This window comes from Channa argus, chromosome 4, assembly GCF_033026475.1.
Source record: "Channa argus isolate prfri chromosome 4, Channa argus male v1.0, whole genome shotgun sequence".
Classification (NCBI taxonomy): domain Eukaryota; kingdom Metazoa; phylum Chordata; class Actinopteri; order Anabantiformes; family Channidae; genus Channa; species Channa argus.
In genome coordinates, this window is record NC_090200.1 from 24328014 (window position 1) to 24344997 (window position 16984).

At 37.9% G+C, this 16984-nt stretch overlaps 1 protein-coding gene across 2 annotated transcripts in view; it reads right to left on the minus strand.

The window, feature by feature from the left end:
- Positions 1-10587, minus strand: part of gnao1a (guanine nucleotide binding protein (G protein), alpha activating activity polypeptide O, a) — a 98035-nt gene extending 87448 nt beyond the window's left edge. Inside the window, exons 1-2 of one of the 2 annotated variants that reach the window (XM_067500112.1) lie at positions 9854-10580; positions 9053-9095 (exon numbers count right to left, since the gene is read on the minus strand). In XM_067500112.1, the coding sequence (XP_067356213.1) occupies positions 9053-9095; positions 9854-9971 (161 nt within the window). In that variant the 5' untranslated portion in view covers positions 9972-10580. Of the gene's footprint in view, positions 1-9052; positions 9096-9853 lie in introns of both variants that reach the window. The other variant, XM_067500113.1, reaches the window with a different exon arrangement.
- Positions 10588-16984: the final 6397 nt, after the last annotated feature.

The following is a 16984-nucleotide window of genomic DNA, read 5'->3' on the forward strand; positions in this document are numbered from 1 at the left end:
AAACAACCATAGCTTCCCCGCCAGGCTTATTTGAACATCTTAACCTCAAGCTTTCTGTTCCCAACCTCTTGGTTAATGCTGCTAACACCTTTCAAATACTTTATTTTTTCTGACTTTTTCTGAACAACTGAAGTGGCATCACCCTATAACTTTAATATTCACATACATTTATTTTAAAATGGCAAAAAGAGTAAGACATTTTTCCTTTTAATTAACATAATATTTATTGGACATTCAGATGTCCCTTTATCAGAAATTAAAGTAATTTTTATTAATTTATCAAAGGGAATGAAAACCTTTGCACCAATTTAGCTTTTATTATTTGACTATAACATTACACATCTTGAGCATTTTTGTTCGGATGATAAATAACATTTGTTCTGAGTGAATGTGCATTAGGATTAGGGTCAACTTTACATCCCTCTACATGAAATTTTAAAATGGGGAGACACAAACTTAGCTAACTGTACTACAACACAGTAACACTGCAGTCTCAGCCTCACTATCTCTGGTTGCCTGGTTATCACCAAGGATACCAACAATGCAGTCCCCATCTAACAATGATACATCCTTCTGCAATCTCAAATCTAACTCCCCTCTTAGCGATTGCTAGTAATTGTTAATATTTCCAAGTCTATAATGATGGTCTTCCACAGTGTAAAGATGCCTTCAAGACTCCCAGTTCCACCTACTACCCATGTTCCATATGCTCTGGGTCAATGACACACACACACACACACACACACACACACACACAAAATCTTCTCTAACTCACTGACAATATCTTCTATTCATTTATAGAAAACTGAAGTGAAACTCCTTCTCTGTGAGAAGGGAATGTGAACACTTGGTTCTTGATTGTGTTTACTTGACAAGCTATTATCTCTGGTTATGACAGATGAAGCCATTGGACTAAACAGTGTACTAATAAAAACCACAATGTGGGCTGAAGTGCACAAATTTTATTTACTTCCCCATCTTTGCTAAAAACTACTTGTTACTTCACATTTGTATTCAACTGGTACACAGTCTTGCACAGAAATGGCATGTCAAGGAAGATTGTTAGTTAACAAGGTGATAAGGTATCCAGATGTACAACTAGTAATAAGTAACCTTGAGGTCCGTTTTGCAGAAAGAACTGGGGAACTGATAAAGCCATTTGAGTTGTTTCTGGATACTAGTGTAAAAATCTACAAACCAGACTGTTAAACTTTAATAATAAGCCTAAATAACTGAAGGTTGGCGGCACCTTGACAAAAACAGGCGATGGTCACCTCACCATTGGTCTTAGAGCTGTGATTACAGTCAATAAGGCTTTTTTATTTGCAACACAGTCAACAGTGTATAAGGAAAGAGCCATCATAAAAGTCATCACCTGTATTATACAATGAGAAAAGGATGCAAGGACATTTATTGCCGTGAAATTGCTTTTCTCAGGGTCCTTAAAAGAACTTTAAGAAAGAAGGAAAAGACAATCTGAAGTGTGTAAAAACAATTGTGGCTAAAGAAATGAAATACATTCACATTTTCATGGTTTGCATGGAAATTGTTAGCTTTGATACATTTTTTGTTGCTTTATGTAAATGTTGTATGGCTGCCTGTACACGAAATTCAAATGCTAAATACACACTTGCATGGAACACTGCTTAAAGTGCTTGCAAAGCACATGCTCACATGCACACACGTCCATCATAAAATGTTGCCTTGCTGTTGTTTTGTTTTTTTCACAGCTCACTGAGGCAGCCAATCAAATCATTCCATTCATGAATACGCCCACGGGTACACTTAACCAATGAAGGATGACTACTTGGCTGACCGACTGTTTCAGATAACCAGTTATAGACGATCTCTTGAAGCAAGAAATGAGTTGGTGCCAACATGAGTCCTCCTCCTCTCTTCCCCCACAACTCCCCTTTTCCTTATGCTTTCTATTTTCTCTCGTTGTATCTGACCATCACAGGATATGGAGGCTAATAATTACCAAAGAGAGCAGAGCCCAGGAGAGGAGTGCCCTTTGCACTCAGTCTTTGACAACCCTGTCCTCGTTTTCCTTTGTCACTTCTTCCAACCTGCCTATTAAGATAGAATATGTTCCCTTACTTGTCAGTCTCTCCTCTTGCTCAAAATGGCTTTACTCCCCCCCTCTTACATCGTCAACCTCTTTCACACTCATCCTTCATTCCCCTCTTCTCTTTTTCTGGTTTTTTCACACTTCCACATCACTTTACCCTTCTTTGAGAAAAAAAATTAATACTCCTGCCTAGTTGCTTTTGCTGGCTGTCCCTGTAACTCTCCTCCCTTTTGTCCTCAATGAGTAGTAGCACTTCGCTCCTCATCTCTTCCTTTATCCTTCCACTCCTGTCTTGTTGTTCTTCCTTGCTACACTCTGTCAAATATCAGATATAAGATCAGTGCTTTCCATCTCCACATTCAGATGTCTCTACTATTTTTATTTCCCTGTATATTGAAAAGATTAATTTTCCTTCATTAAAGTTCCTGATCTGTCTCCCTCTATCTGTAATCCCCTTCTACTTTCTGCAAAGAAGCAACCCCCCCCCCCACTTTATTCTGCTTTTCTGAGGCTTAAACCTAATTATCTCCTGTTCTAGAGAAACCACACATGCACAAACACACACACACACACACACACACGGGGAACAGCCTGTGGGAAGCAGTGCAGCCGTGAGGGACGGAAAACGTTTGTTCTCCCCTCGGCCAGTCACCTCCAATCATGTCAGCAATTCCCTACACACATACAGAAAAACCAGACACCAAGTAAAAGAGAAAGACACAAAGAGATATTCTGTATATGCATTTTAAGAGACTCAATAATTTAGAATAATAGTATAAGCAAATGTACATTTAAATATGGTTGGTTAAATTCCTGTGTATATAGTGACACAGGTGGATAGATTTAATATATTCACAAGTCACTGAGCTCTTGGGCACGAAATGTTTTCAAAGCCTGTTAATGACACTTTTAAGAAAAATGCAATGTCATCAAGCTGAAAGCTTTTCACTTGAAGGCACTCTTGAGTACATGACTTTATTGGCAACAATGTAAAACAGTAACTTTACAAAATACAATTCTGGTTTATTTTCCATGGGACACATTTCAGCCAACTCATACTGTGTATTGAAAATAGCCTAATCACAACATAAATCCTTTTTAGAATGCAAGAAAAAGGTAAATACAATACTTTTTAATTTAGCCCAATATAATTGATGAGCAATACACAACTATAAGCTGGCAAAATATAACCTTATATACAGGAAGTTAAAAAGGAAAAAAAAAAAACCTATCTTTAGAGCTTTTTGATAAGATCTGACTACCAAGACACAATAAATTATTTTAATACTAAATACAGCTATTTTTGAGAAGAGGGTTTAGACTTTTAGTTGTACCTACATTAAAAACAAAGAATGAAATCATGAAAGAAAACTGACTCCTCACCGGATGTGAAGAGATCTAAGTCCATCATTTAACTACAAATCAGCATTTGGCATGTGAGGCCAACTCTATTGCTGCTATTCAGTCTGTAAACTGTATTTCAACTCTTATGTTCACAGTTTATATAGTTATATATTGGTTGTAAACTGTTAATGATTGAAAGAGAAATGACTTCGACATTTAATCAAGTATGAAAAGATGTCATGGTACAACTCCTTTGGCTATTAAATGGCCTGCAGAAAACAGGAGCACTTATTGTGTTTTCAAAGTATCAAGATCTCTCTGCAGCCACTGGACTACATAAACAGTTTTACTGAACATATTCAGTGCAAATGGAATGGGTTCAAAATTAGGACATTTCTTGCATTAAATTTCTTTCCTGACTTTTAGTCCTTGTTATTGATAAGACTTCATAATCACTGGTATATACTGTGTTAACTCTAATTGTACTCTACAGTATCTTTCATTAAACCTTCCGTGCTTGGTAGAAACCCATGTACTCAGCAACCCAGTTTTTGAGACTCACTTCCTTTTTTTTAAATACATTATCTCTAAACCCAAGTCAAGATAACCCTGATGACATCATAAGTAATTTCTTTCAAGCTCTGGAGCACATCCTTTACATCCGTAGCACAACTGAAAACTAAGTAGTACTCGCCATGATACATTAGTTGAACCAGAGTTGGGGCTGGGCATTTATAAAAAAACATTAGATTATAGCTTCACTTCCTCAGCTGCCACTCAACGGCAGCAGCAGTTTTCTGGAGTTACGACAGTAATATCAGCCGTCACCGTTTCCTTGGAAACACCCAGAATAACAAGATGGAGTAATAGCAGCTGCAGCAGGGGAAAACAAGCAAATAAAGCCAAAGAAAGTTAGACATGTTACCTCACTTATATGTAAATGCAGAGATCCAAGGTACTGCCTCTCTGCTGTTTGACTTTGTGCACAGGCACATAGAAAAAGTCGCTTTTTCTCAATAGAAGGTGTAGCATTAGCCACCTGTTAGCAACCATGTGACAGTGCACTGTGGCACTGTTGCATTTAATGACAATGCAGATTCTAGGCCACTTCAATTTTGAAAGTGCGCAGAGCCTAGTATGGAGTTACTATGTGGGGGTGTTATGTTTGTAGTCCTTCTGGTGATGTCTTTCTTTATTAATATTGCAAATTTAGCCCTCTATAGATATCAATCAAGGCATGTATTGTTACATAAACACAGCAAGGCAGTGAAATATGGCTTGTTCATATTATGTCTTGAGTTGATGTACTTAAATACAATGATTAAAATTGTGACACATCCAGAACACTGAGGGGGGAAAATTAGATTAAATAATGAGATTAAATTTAGCCATATCAACCAGCCCTAAGTATAATCAAACTTCCTGTAAAAGATATAACTAATTCACCACAAAGAAACGCAAGCAGTGTGTGTTTTGTTTTAATGAAAACCTCATATGACACATCTATAGTAAATTTATTTCTACAATACAATGTGCATTTAGTTAAAGGACATACATTTCTGAAAGGCATAATACTTTGAGTTTGCCATGATGCATGATGCAGTTATAAGTTTAGGTATCTTCTTAACTTGAGGAGTCTATATCACTTACAACGTTTTACCCTCTACTCCTCTAAGATGAGAATTATTTAAGCTCTTTTTAAAAACTTTTTTCTGCATCTCGTTGTTTGTGGTTCTATGCAGAAAGTTTGTTTGTTGCTCTCCTCATATTTCTTTACAAGTAAAAACTGGTATCTAACTAGACAACTAATAATTATTTAGCAAATAAAGCTATGAGCAGCAAGGTTCAAAAATATCTCCACATCTGATTTTCAGAGAATAGAAACCTAAGGGCTAAACTAGCTAGGTTAGGCCACATTAGCTACATTTACAGATCAAATAGGACACAAGTAAGACATGAATTTTAAATCAATAAACCTTCCAAGATTATACTTCATGAGAGGATATAAAATATCCAAAAAATTGTTTTGTAATTTGTTTCATTAATACTAGCCATTAGTAACACCTATTGTTAACTTTTTCATTCTAGTGAAGAAAACCCCTAAAAAGTATGTGTCTTCTGGGCACATAAACCAGGAATAATCAGTTTCTTTCCAGACACAACTCTACCCATCTCTCTAACAGAACTTCTACTGAAGTGAAGCCTTTAAGAATCGAATGAAACAATTCACAAATATTTTGAAAAAAGTACAAAAACTAAGAAAATATTATTGCATGAAAGTATTTTGTATTTTTGTATGTACCACACACACACACACACATACACACACACACACACACACACACACACACACACACACACAGCCGGAAAGGTCAGTTTGCCAGCTGGGCAGAGAGACAACCTTTGCACACGTCTAAACACACACACTAGTTCCATAGACAGATGGTGTCTCCTGCACACACACACAAACTCTGGTTTTTACATATGGCCAAGATCCTTGAATTGGTGGACATAACATTAGACTTACTGACAGGCCTTTTCATCTTCCATTTGTTATTTTTTCCTTTTCTCATCTTACAATTGTAATATACTCCTGTAGCCTCACACCTTGATAACTCACTCATCCGTACACATCTGTGGGCAACTATCAGCAATGGATCTCACTCTCTCTCTCTCTATCTCATATACACTGACGTGCACCTGTGCTCCCCACAGAGACACAGTGCTTTGTCATGATTTGTCACTCTATTATTGCATCATCTAAAATGCCATTGAACTGTGTTTCAAATAGACAGAGGTAGTTTTGGAAGACTCAGCATATACTGTCTGATAAATTATTTTAGACAAAGCATATTTTAAATGTAATTTCCTTATGGCAGTTGCTGTATTTTTCCTATATTGTGCAGAGTCGTAATACACTCCTTATTTACACTCACTGAGATCACATGCACAGCTGTGACATGTACTGCTGCTCACTTTCAACACCATAAAGTCTAGATCTAAATCTAATCCACTCATCTCTGTCTCTGTCTTTCACTTCCTGAAGGAAGCACACCCACACACAATTGGTCATTTGAGCGCGCCACAGATGTTCAAAGCACTGTGAAACAAAATGCAGCAAGGGCTTTCCACTCCTCTGATGCAGTTGCAGAAATAGCCAAGCATCTCTGAACATGAACGAAAAGAATTCCCTAGCTGGCCACTGTCTCCTGCTTGAAAAGCTGTTTCCCTCTCAATATCAGAAATCCTTTGTAAAGGAAATGCAAACACAGTATAATGTATGTATTCCATTCAACTTTTGTTAACAATTTAGCAGTGTCAGTGTCATTTGCAGTTTCATCAACTTATCAAGAATAGCTTGTAGACTATAACCAGACAACAGAAATGTGTAGGTGGCATGTCTGAAATGATTAAAAGAAGTGAGCATGGCAAAAAGAAAAGGAAACTGGCTGATGATCTGTAAAACCAATTAATCTGTATGGCTAACTATTAATTTTCATTTGTATTACTCCATGTGTGATTTGCAAATCAATGCAATCAACACATTCAGTTGCTCCAAATGTTGTGGCCAGAAATCAGTGTGTGTCCAGAATCTGCTGTGCTACAGGAATTGCCATTAACAGCTGACAAACAGGCTCATCTGGATCCATTAAATCATGCCCTCATGTGATGTTACTATAAAACAAAAACCAATCCCTATTATTGGCTGAAACACACTTGGCTGTCTGTACAATGACGACGCAAAGGAGACTGAAGAAAATCCATGACACCACTGGATTACACATAAAATGAGCAGAGGGTGTGTGGGAGGGTTTTCAGTTATATACTAGGCCATGGGAAATCAACCTTAAAAAAGGAGCTACAGCAAAGTGTGTAGGTATATCATGAATAACTGAAATTGTATATTAAGATTACTATTAAAAAGGCCCTGATAAGGTTCCTAGGAACTCCATGCACTAAGCAGCAAAGACAGTTCCCTATAGGAGTATGATACAGACAATATAATGATACCTTAGGAGAAAAAAAAAACACAAGAAAGCTTTAATAAAGTCACTAAATTCACCTCTAAGTACCACAGGTACACGTTAAGTTATGCAGAAGTACTGCGATGTTTTTTTAATCATAGATGTATTAGACTGACCCCTGGTTAATAACTAGGCCTGCATAGACACATACTTGGTTTTTACAGAAAGAGACAACAGCCAGTGGTAATGTAAGTATGCTTATGTATGTTGCAAGGTTATAATAGTTTTACATTTTCAAATTAAATTTTTTTGAAAATACATTTAGGTTCAATCTCTATTTCTTTTGAATCACTTTAGTTTTTATTTCATGGGCTCCTTTCTGTTTGATTTATTTATTGTCACTTTGCGATTTGAGTTAATTAGGCAAATTATTGTCTGCAGTCCCAGCACTTTGAATTATGGATCAAGTACAGCATTAAATGCTTTGGAATCCTGTACATCAATTAATTTGGTTGACATACCAGTCTCAAAAACATTGACAATTGTATTTTAAAGATTTTTTTTCACTGTGTTAGGCTATGCTGCTTCTACTTTGATTTCAATGCCGCAACTGCTCTTAGCTAAAAATGCATTACCTTGTACCAGTTTTCCAATAAATCAGAACAACTCCCTATTATCCTGAAATATTGGCCTCACTTCTTCACTCGAGGTTTAAGTTCTAGTTGTATGTATGCTTTATTGAGTTTCACATGATACAGTGATTCTGACTTCTGATATGAAACATGAATCTTGTACTGTATGAAACTACTAAACAAGGCTTTCTGTCAGAGTGCTGACATGCTACATCACCATCTAAAGGTTGTAGGTTATAGCTACATAGTCACTGTTCCAGTGGTAGCCACTCACATTGGAATACTTTCAAAGATGTAACAAAGTTATGTAAAATATGATGTCTCCTGCTTTCTGCACAAACTGATCCCTCTGAATTGTAGAACTACTGCTTTTAATAAAAATGCTTGCAGTACATGCAGCAATGCAGCAGCATTAAAGTAGAAACCAATTGCACTGTATGATGAGAATTCATCTGCACCCAAGACCCATCATTGACATGGATAAGGAAATCAAAGCAGATTTAATCCTACAACTACATAGCAAATGTTAACCACCTTGATCCAAAACCCTTCTACTAACACATACAGTGTGTTAGTACAACTCAAAAGTTTATTTAAATTCATGTTATCAGAAGTGTACCGATGCAGGATCTACGTGCAGATGACACATTTTATGATATAATTTAGTAGCCTTCTCGAACAATTTCCATGCAGCAGAGCAAGTCACTGCACCTGCATTAATTTTTTCCACACCCAATGTGGTGCATCTTCCCACCCACGCAGGACAACCGCAGATGTTTGACAAGGCCAGTAACAGTTTAGGTTGCAGGGTCAACAGGCATGTTATTCTTTTACAAAAGGTAAAATTGACATGCTTCAGGCAATCAGGCAGCAGCTCCCCACATTTTAAATTCAAGCTTAACATTTCATATAAGTGTGTGTGTGTGTGTGTGTGTGTGTGTGTGTGTGTGTGTGTGTGTGTGTGTGTAAGAAAGAAAAGAGTGGGAGAGCCCACATAAAAACACTATAGGGTTATTAGACCGTGCTTATTAGAGACTTACTTCATCTGTTTGACGATGGTGCTTTTTCCTGACTCTCCAGCCCCTGGGGGATAAGAGACAAGAAGACAACGTAAACAGGGTGTATGTGTGCTGTACGTGTGCAAGAGCAAGATGGAGACAGAGAATGAGAGAGGAGGGGGTGGGAGAAAGTAAGAGAATGAAAGAAAGGGAGAATCAGCCGCTTAAAAACTGAAATGAATAGAGACAGCAGCAGCAGCAGGGTGGAGATGAAAAAAAAGGAGAAAGTGGCTGCACCCGTACTTCTTCAACATCCTTTTTCCCCTTTCGCTCCTTCCTTCTATCCTCCATCTTGTCAAAGAGTTAGTTAAATAGATGAAATACTTACAGGCTAATTTCCCTCAAAGAATCAATCCACCCCGCCATTGCTGCATAATGCCATTTTTCAGGCATCCATCTGCAGTTATCATCTCTAATGTAGTTCCCACCTTTTACCTAGATATTGCCCTAATCCGCAGAATAACATTTTACCCACCTGGCAACCTTGAATGGATAAAATCATATTATAGCAGATGGGCTTTAAATTGATGTAATAGGAAAACTGGATGTTTTAAGCAAATCCTAACATCCGGCAAATCAACGCCCATTAGTTAGGTTTTTGTTCGTATCGTTCCTGTTAAATCTTATGACAGATCATTTATTTTCTCCACAGCTCTCAGTGGTGATCATCTTTTACAAATCGCCCACCCCCACACCACACCTTTCACCCCCTCCCCAGGCGTCTCATTTATCCTTCATGGCCCTACAGGCCCCGCTGTAGGGAATTCAATCAGCGTCTCTTACCGAGCAGAAGCAGTTTGACATCTTTGGCCGCGGTAAGACCGTCCTCCTTGAGGTTTTTCTCGATGGCTTTGCTCCGGTCCAGAGCCGCCCTCTCCTCTGCGCTCAGAGTACATCCCATGGTTAGAGAACACAGCTTGATAACGTTGCTGGTACAGGGATCCACGGGTAAAAAAAGCAATGAAAATGTGGATTCAATGAAACTTGAAAACTGGAAGCAAATCCTGTCGGTGCCTTATTTCCTCCCTCTGTGTCTTCGATCCCTCTGTGATCCCTCTGTCTCTTTCTTTAGCTCTCTGGGCAGCTCCCTCTCGCGCTCTCGGTACCGTTAAAGCATTTAAATCAAGGATCCACTAGGTTTGATCCACAACCCAAAAACAACACGATGTAGCCTCCGCAGCTGTTTGTTTCTCAGGCGTAGCCTCGGGGTTCCGTCCGTCCTCCGTCTCTCTTCTTGCTTCGAGTCGGTAAATCACGGTAACGGTTCTCTTCTTCTCCACTCGTCGATAGTTTGTGTTATTGGACGGCGGGGAGCAGCGCTCGCATCGTTTGCTTCCAGCACGGCGTTCTCACGGCGGCTCGCAGCGGACCTTCCTCCGTTTGGCTCCTCCGGGGCGGGCGGCGGGGACTCGCTCTGTAACGCTACTACCTCCCGGTCGCTCCGGTAGGGGCTCGTTCGTTTGTTAGTTCATTCGTTCGATTGCAGGTTGCTGACGTCAGAACAGCGAGAAAAAAACGTGGCGAGAGAGAGAGAGAGAGCGCATCAATACTCCTGGTGGCGCGGCCTGGTGGTGCACCGTCATATAGTACCTTGACAGACATCAGCTGTCCAGTTTCAGGATTTACGATGAACTGAGTATAACACGTGTTTGCAACAAAACTGAAAAACTTAAATAAGAAATATGTGTTGTGTTTACTGCCATTAGATTAAACAGAAGTCTTTGCTCAGGTTAGCAAACACGGTAGTCAGGCGCAGGAATATTTACTCAAAACGAAATGTAAAGCGGTCACACGATTACAGGTAGAGGTCAGACGCTAATGCTCGGGATGAAACACGCTGTTGTTATTCTGTGTTATTATGTTCTAATAGTAATGATTTATTAATTGAAAAAATTACAAATTGAAGAATCGGAGTCTGGCAATTAGCAACCAGCTGAAATATTCCAAGGCCCTTTAGTTTAGTCTAGTTGGTGCTAATATCGTTTGCATATTTTCATATATTATACCCATGTTCATGGTGTGTGTCTATGTCAGTCTGAGTCCAAACCCACACTCACCGTTTGCAAAGGATGAAGCCTGCTGGAGAAAGGAAAGCTCCTATCAGCTGACTATTGGGGTGACATATTAATGGTCATGACATTTAGGTTGTTTTCCCTTCATGAAATAATTGCAGTAACTTTGATTCATTCACTTTTAGTTATTGTTTTGCATATGACCAGATGTTTTCAGAACTAAAGACATTCCTTTGAGTCTCAACTATGCCACAGTGTTCATCATCATCTGTATCTATATACACCTATATTTGTGTATAGTGTCTTTGATTGGCTCTACAGCACAAATTTGAGTTACCAATCATCCTAATGACATGACTTCTCTGTAACCTATCTGGTTGGTCTTTACCAAAAACTCAAGTGCAAACACATTTATTTCCACTATGTAATGAGTGAGCTGCTCAGTCAAGTTTATTGTGTGCTGTGGTGTTTCCTCAAAAAAACATGTCAAACAGTGGTGTGCATAATTACTTTTCACTGTCCAGAGTTCTTTGGTTGCTTGAAACAATACAGTATGTAACACGTAATGCTCAAAGCACACAAAAGCTCTTAGTATATTTCAATTTGAGTCAAATTTCACAGATTGAAGTTGTATGTATGCTTTATTGAGTTTCACATGATACAGTGATTCTGACTTCTGATGTGAGACATGACTCTCGTACTGTATGAAACTACTAAACAAGGCTTTGCGTCTGAGTGCTGTCCTAATTTGTAATGGTGTTTTAATCTGTTAATCAGAATTTATCTATGCAGATTGCTGTTTCTTTATTATATTAACAAAGCCTCAGACATTATAACTTCTTTCTACCTTTATATATAATAGCTTCCTTGGTTTCAAATAAATCATGCTCTCAATACAGTACAGTGAACGGCAAATGGTTGTTAGCTATATCTGCAGTTGTGTCCAGTAGTTTCAGAGAAACCTAGAGGTTTATCTATAAGCATCACCTGGGTTTTAAGATCTGTGGGATTACCAAAGACAAAATCTGCCAGGCTCATTGCTTATTTAGCACAATTAAAATTTTTTGGCACATCTGTTATTATCTTTTTGTGGTTTATCTCCATTTAGATGAAAATATTTGGAGCAATTTTAAAATTTAGACAGCAAGTAGAAGTCAAGATATTCTGTGTAGTTAGCTCATCCTTTAATAATTTAAGGAAAGGGGAATTCATTTATTGGGCTCTAGCCTAGTTTACCTCACATTTGCCTCTGTCTGAATGCCCTGTCTTTATACATATAATAACACTGCAAATACCTAAAACGTCTCCATATGAAGTATGTTTGTTGTGGTTGAAAGAATGTAAAACTATTTGTATGTAAATGTTATAGTTTTTGCACCAAAAATTCATTGGTTGAGTCCACATACATGTTTCATATAATGAAATAACAAAGATGTAAAACCCAACTATTCAGGGCTGTTCAGTTTTTAGCCACTTTCTGCTCTTAATCTTGGTTTTCTAGTGCACATATAGACTGTTGGGTTTAGTGTCAGGGCTCTCATCTGGCACCACACATGAAATCCTAGGCAGCTGTTTCCTGCAAACACAGTCAAACGAGTTGAGTGTATACTGCCCTGGGCAGCATGAAGCGGCAGTGAGCCAATGTGAACAAGTGACAGAAATCATGTAGCAGCCATTTGCAAACTGATACAGCAGCCACATCCTCCTGTGATTTGAAGAAAGATTAGTCTCCAATAACGACAAAAGTTAAACAAGAAAATAAAAGCCTGTATAGATTATTTGTTATTTGTGTCAACCAAAGGACACAACATGCAAATGACAGAGACGTGGATGTTTAGTCTCTGTGTAGTTCACAACCATTACTGGTTATAGCTGTCTCACTGTGTTCCCAGTTTTTTTTACTAAGCTGTAGCTTCATATAAGATGAATATGAGAGATTCTTTTTTTTTCTTCCTCAATTTCTGAAAGACAGGGATTTTTTTTATATTTCCCAAAAATTTCAAATTCTGCCTTCGTTAAATTATAAAGCTATAAAGAAGCTCCTTGTTATTGCACTGGGTCATTTGGTGGAATGTACTCTAAAAGGATGTTAAACTGGTTAGCCTGCATCTTTGGCATTTAAGAACTTAAACATGAGTTACTGAATAGGCAGCTCATATCTGAGCTATACTAGCACAAAGTATTTATTCTGAGTCATTTTCACAACATTATGTGGCATGATTCATATTCACTGAAATAACAGAGAGATTGTTCAATTAGGGCACCATCATTCTCACTTTCTTTCCTTTGTCACATCTCGGCAGTACGTTAACAGACGGAGGCTGTGGTTACTGTTACACAAGAGACATGCCCACACACACACACACACACACACACACACACACACACACACACACACACACACACACACACACATGTACACACACATGCACGCACGCACACACAAACAAACACACACACACACACACACACACACACAAACAACAGTGATGTGATGCAAGTCTTCATAGCAGAGTGTAAGAACAATGCTAGTTGCTTCAGATTCAGGGTGGGATCCACTGACTGAGGATACAAATACAAAAAATGAAGAAATCAAAATAGTATGTTGCAACACATTACATGAGAAAGTCAGTTTTGTGATAATATTTTACCCAGCTGAATATTCGATTGCCAAAAACTACAGCTAGCACAGTATGTTTCCCCGATCTACAAGTAATCATCATTATAGAAAGAAAGAAAATTTTAAACTGGGGACAAACAAATATGTTTGAGCAACAGGAATTAATTTGTAGGAATCTTGATTGAAGGCAGATTAAAGTCAGAATAATAAATTCAGTAGTACTTCATAGGTAAAGTTTGTGGTGATTTTTATTTTTTCATTGGTGTGTATGTTGTATTGTCTTTTGCCATTATGCAGTCATGGTAATTGTGGAGAGAAACAGATCTGATTGATGTGGGTGCTTATATACTGAACAGTTGTAATAGAAATACCTGTTCACCTTTTTGGCTGTTGATAAGAGAAAGATGGTACCAGTGTTTCTTCTTTTTAGTCCGCCGCTTTGGTTTGATCGCTGTGAATAATTTGTACATCTTTTAATAAGTTCATTATTTATCTTAATAGAAGTTATAGATTTAGTGTGAATTACTTTGATAGCACATCAGACATTTCAGCAAACAACATAAGCGTCTCAGTTTTTAGACTTTGTACTGTCATAACTGTGGTTAGCATGTCCACAAAAAAATCCCATCAAACACTGAGTTGTAAGTTATATCCAAAAAGTCCCCAGATGTTTAAAGAATGACAACTACTACTTATTTGCTAAGAAGGAGCACAAAGACTGTGGCCTGATGTACAGGGTGTGTGGGAAGAGGGCTAACTGGATGTGTCAGCATGCAATTTGCACTCCTCAGTCTACAACTTTCAAAGAATCACAGCTAAAGATGAAAAGATCTGGATTAAATAAGCACAGAGAGATGTGAGGGAGAAAGTGACAGTCCTAAAGAAAAGGCGCTAAGAGAAAATGGGGATGATGGGGAGATCTGTGGAGGGAGGAAGGATGCTCTTAATGAAAGCATCTTCACTATATACAGTTACTGCAGCACTGAGTCGCCTAAATGCACAGTAAAGTGAATGAAAAGGGAGTTGGAAAAGTACTGACATGCTCTCCACAACATAAAGGAATGTTATATTTATTCAGCAAACCAGTGTGAACCATAATAAACATGAAATACTATTGCTAGTGATGGAAAATGTCCCAAGCATAAGCTGGAAGTTCTTATCTATACAGTATGGTGTGGGTTTGAACATCTGGCCTGAGTATGAGCCTTCAGAGATCCAGTACATCTGTTTTGCTGAACTTGACCTCTGACCTCATTATGTCTGGGTGAGCTCAAAAGACAACTGTACTGAGAATCACGTTAACTATGTAATATACAAATCCCAGTGCATGCTTTCATACACCTGTAGTGGTTTGCTCTTCTAATACTTTATCTGCTTCCTAATAAATACATTTTTTAAAAAGCATAAACATTGAAAACAGAGGGAAAGAGGCAACAGTGCTCTGTCAGGGTGAGAAAGTTCAGCTATGAGCAGCTCTAAAGTTCAAATCAATGCATTATTTCTTTTTGGATTTATCTTCCCAAAAGCCAGTTGTACAAAGCATAATTTGCAATGACACAACCCATGTAAAATTGTAAGGAATAAAAAAGTAACACATTCATGAACTTAAGAGGTGCTAATGGGTGGATGTTGCATTTTTCAAACAAAACAGGAATTACTGTTTTTCATGTTTTATGGCACCAATTTTAAAACTGGAAAAAACAACAAACATTTTCAGGAAATGTCTTGAATGGTGAGTAACAAATGAAAAACACAGATCTAGAAACACAATTCCTGTCTCTTCTCTCACCTTCACACAGTTGGGTAATACAGCCTGACATGAGTGTGAATGCTGAAAATTTGGCTTTGAAAAGATAAACAAATGGTTGGATACAAAGGAAATGATGATGTGGGGAAAGACACTATCCAACCATCCAATATGCAGTTCAGCAGGAGTATAAATCACAATTGCTCTGGCAAAAAAAAGAGAGAAATCATATAAAAAGTTGAAAATCTGGCTTGTGAACTGATTTGATTGAACTAAAACAAATCCATGTTTCATTGTTATCTTATTATATTATCATATTATTATATTTTATTATATTATTCCACACCATAATAATATAATGTAATCATATTTGTAATATTGACTAGAACAATTGAATAACTGAAATGATGTCACTGAGGGTTCCGGGACCAACCATTTGTAACAAGTAGTAAGTAAATTGGAGCAGATGACACAACTCACCTAAATGATAAAATGCATTTATTTGGGACATAAATATCAACAGCACAGCAAGATAATTTAATAAGCCAAAGCCACAGTAGAAAAGGGCTCTATTATCAATGATGCTACATGAATTTTTTAGCATTTTTTTTTTTTTACCAATATACCTTAATTCACCCTTCCATGATAAATAAAGAGCTTCTCTTGGCCTGTGTACCTGGCTATCAGAACCATGTCTACAGACAGTTCAAGAGATATATAGTAATTGCCTTCTGCTGGCAGTGGCAGTAAGAAAAATGGCAGCTGCAGTACCTTTGACACTGCTTTCTTGGGAATGACTTTTGTGAATAAATACTTGCTGACAGATCTGAATAATTTCACCTGTTCACACGTTTCCATCAGGAGTAATTCAATAAAAAAAAGTGACAAACCCGGAGACAGTCTTTTCATTTTTATTCACATCGTTGTCCATACAGTAAGACAGCCAGAAGAACTGCATGTATTACTAGAAGGGCACAGGGAGGTCACTGAAAGCAGCAGCTGAAGTAGTGACTTCAATAAAGCTCCTGACTGCTTCCTGCAGTGCTGTGTGCAGCTTCCTGTTCAAATTGGGCAATCCTCCACAACTTAGGCAGGAAAATGTTAAATGTCAAAGATGTTGATAATGAACACAGTCTGCCTCCTCTTTTCTGCAAAAAGGGGTTTCCATTGAAGAGCAGCACTTATTAGACAGATAAACAACCAAACAAAGCAGTGAAGCCTTAACTGATCTGAGGGCACTGCACTGTGTGGGCCTGTAAAAACAACACGCCTACTGATGTTTCCTGACTGAGGCCTGGATCATTTGGAAAGCTGTGGGGCTGTCACAAACTCTTCTTTAAATAACAACAAACCTATCAGATGCTAAGGTATGATGTAGTTGTGTGTTTGCATACAGCACAATTCTAATTTTTTGTCACAGGGTTATATAAGAATGAATGATTACGTAATATTTATTTATTCTGCAGCTGTTAATAAGGTGTGCAATTTTGTAAATACTATAAGGTTGTGTGAATGTGCTTGGAGGAGGCGGTAAT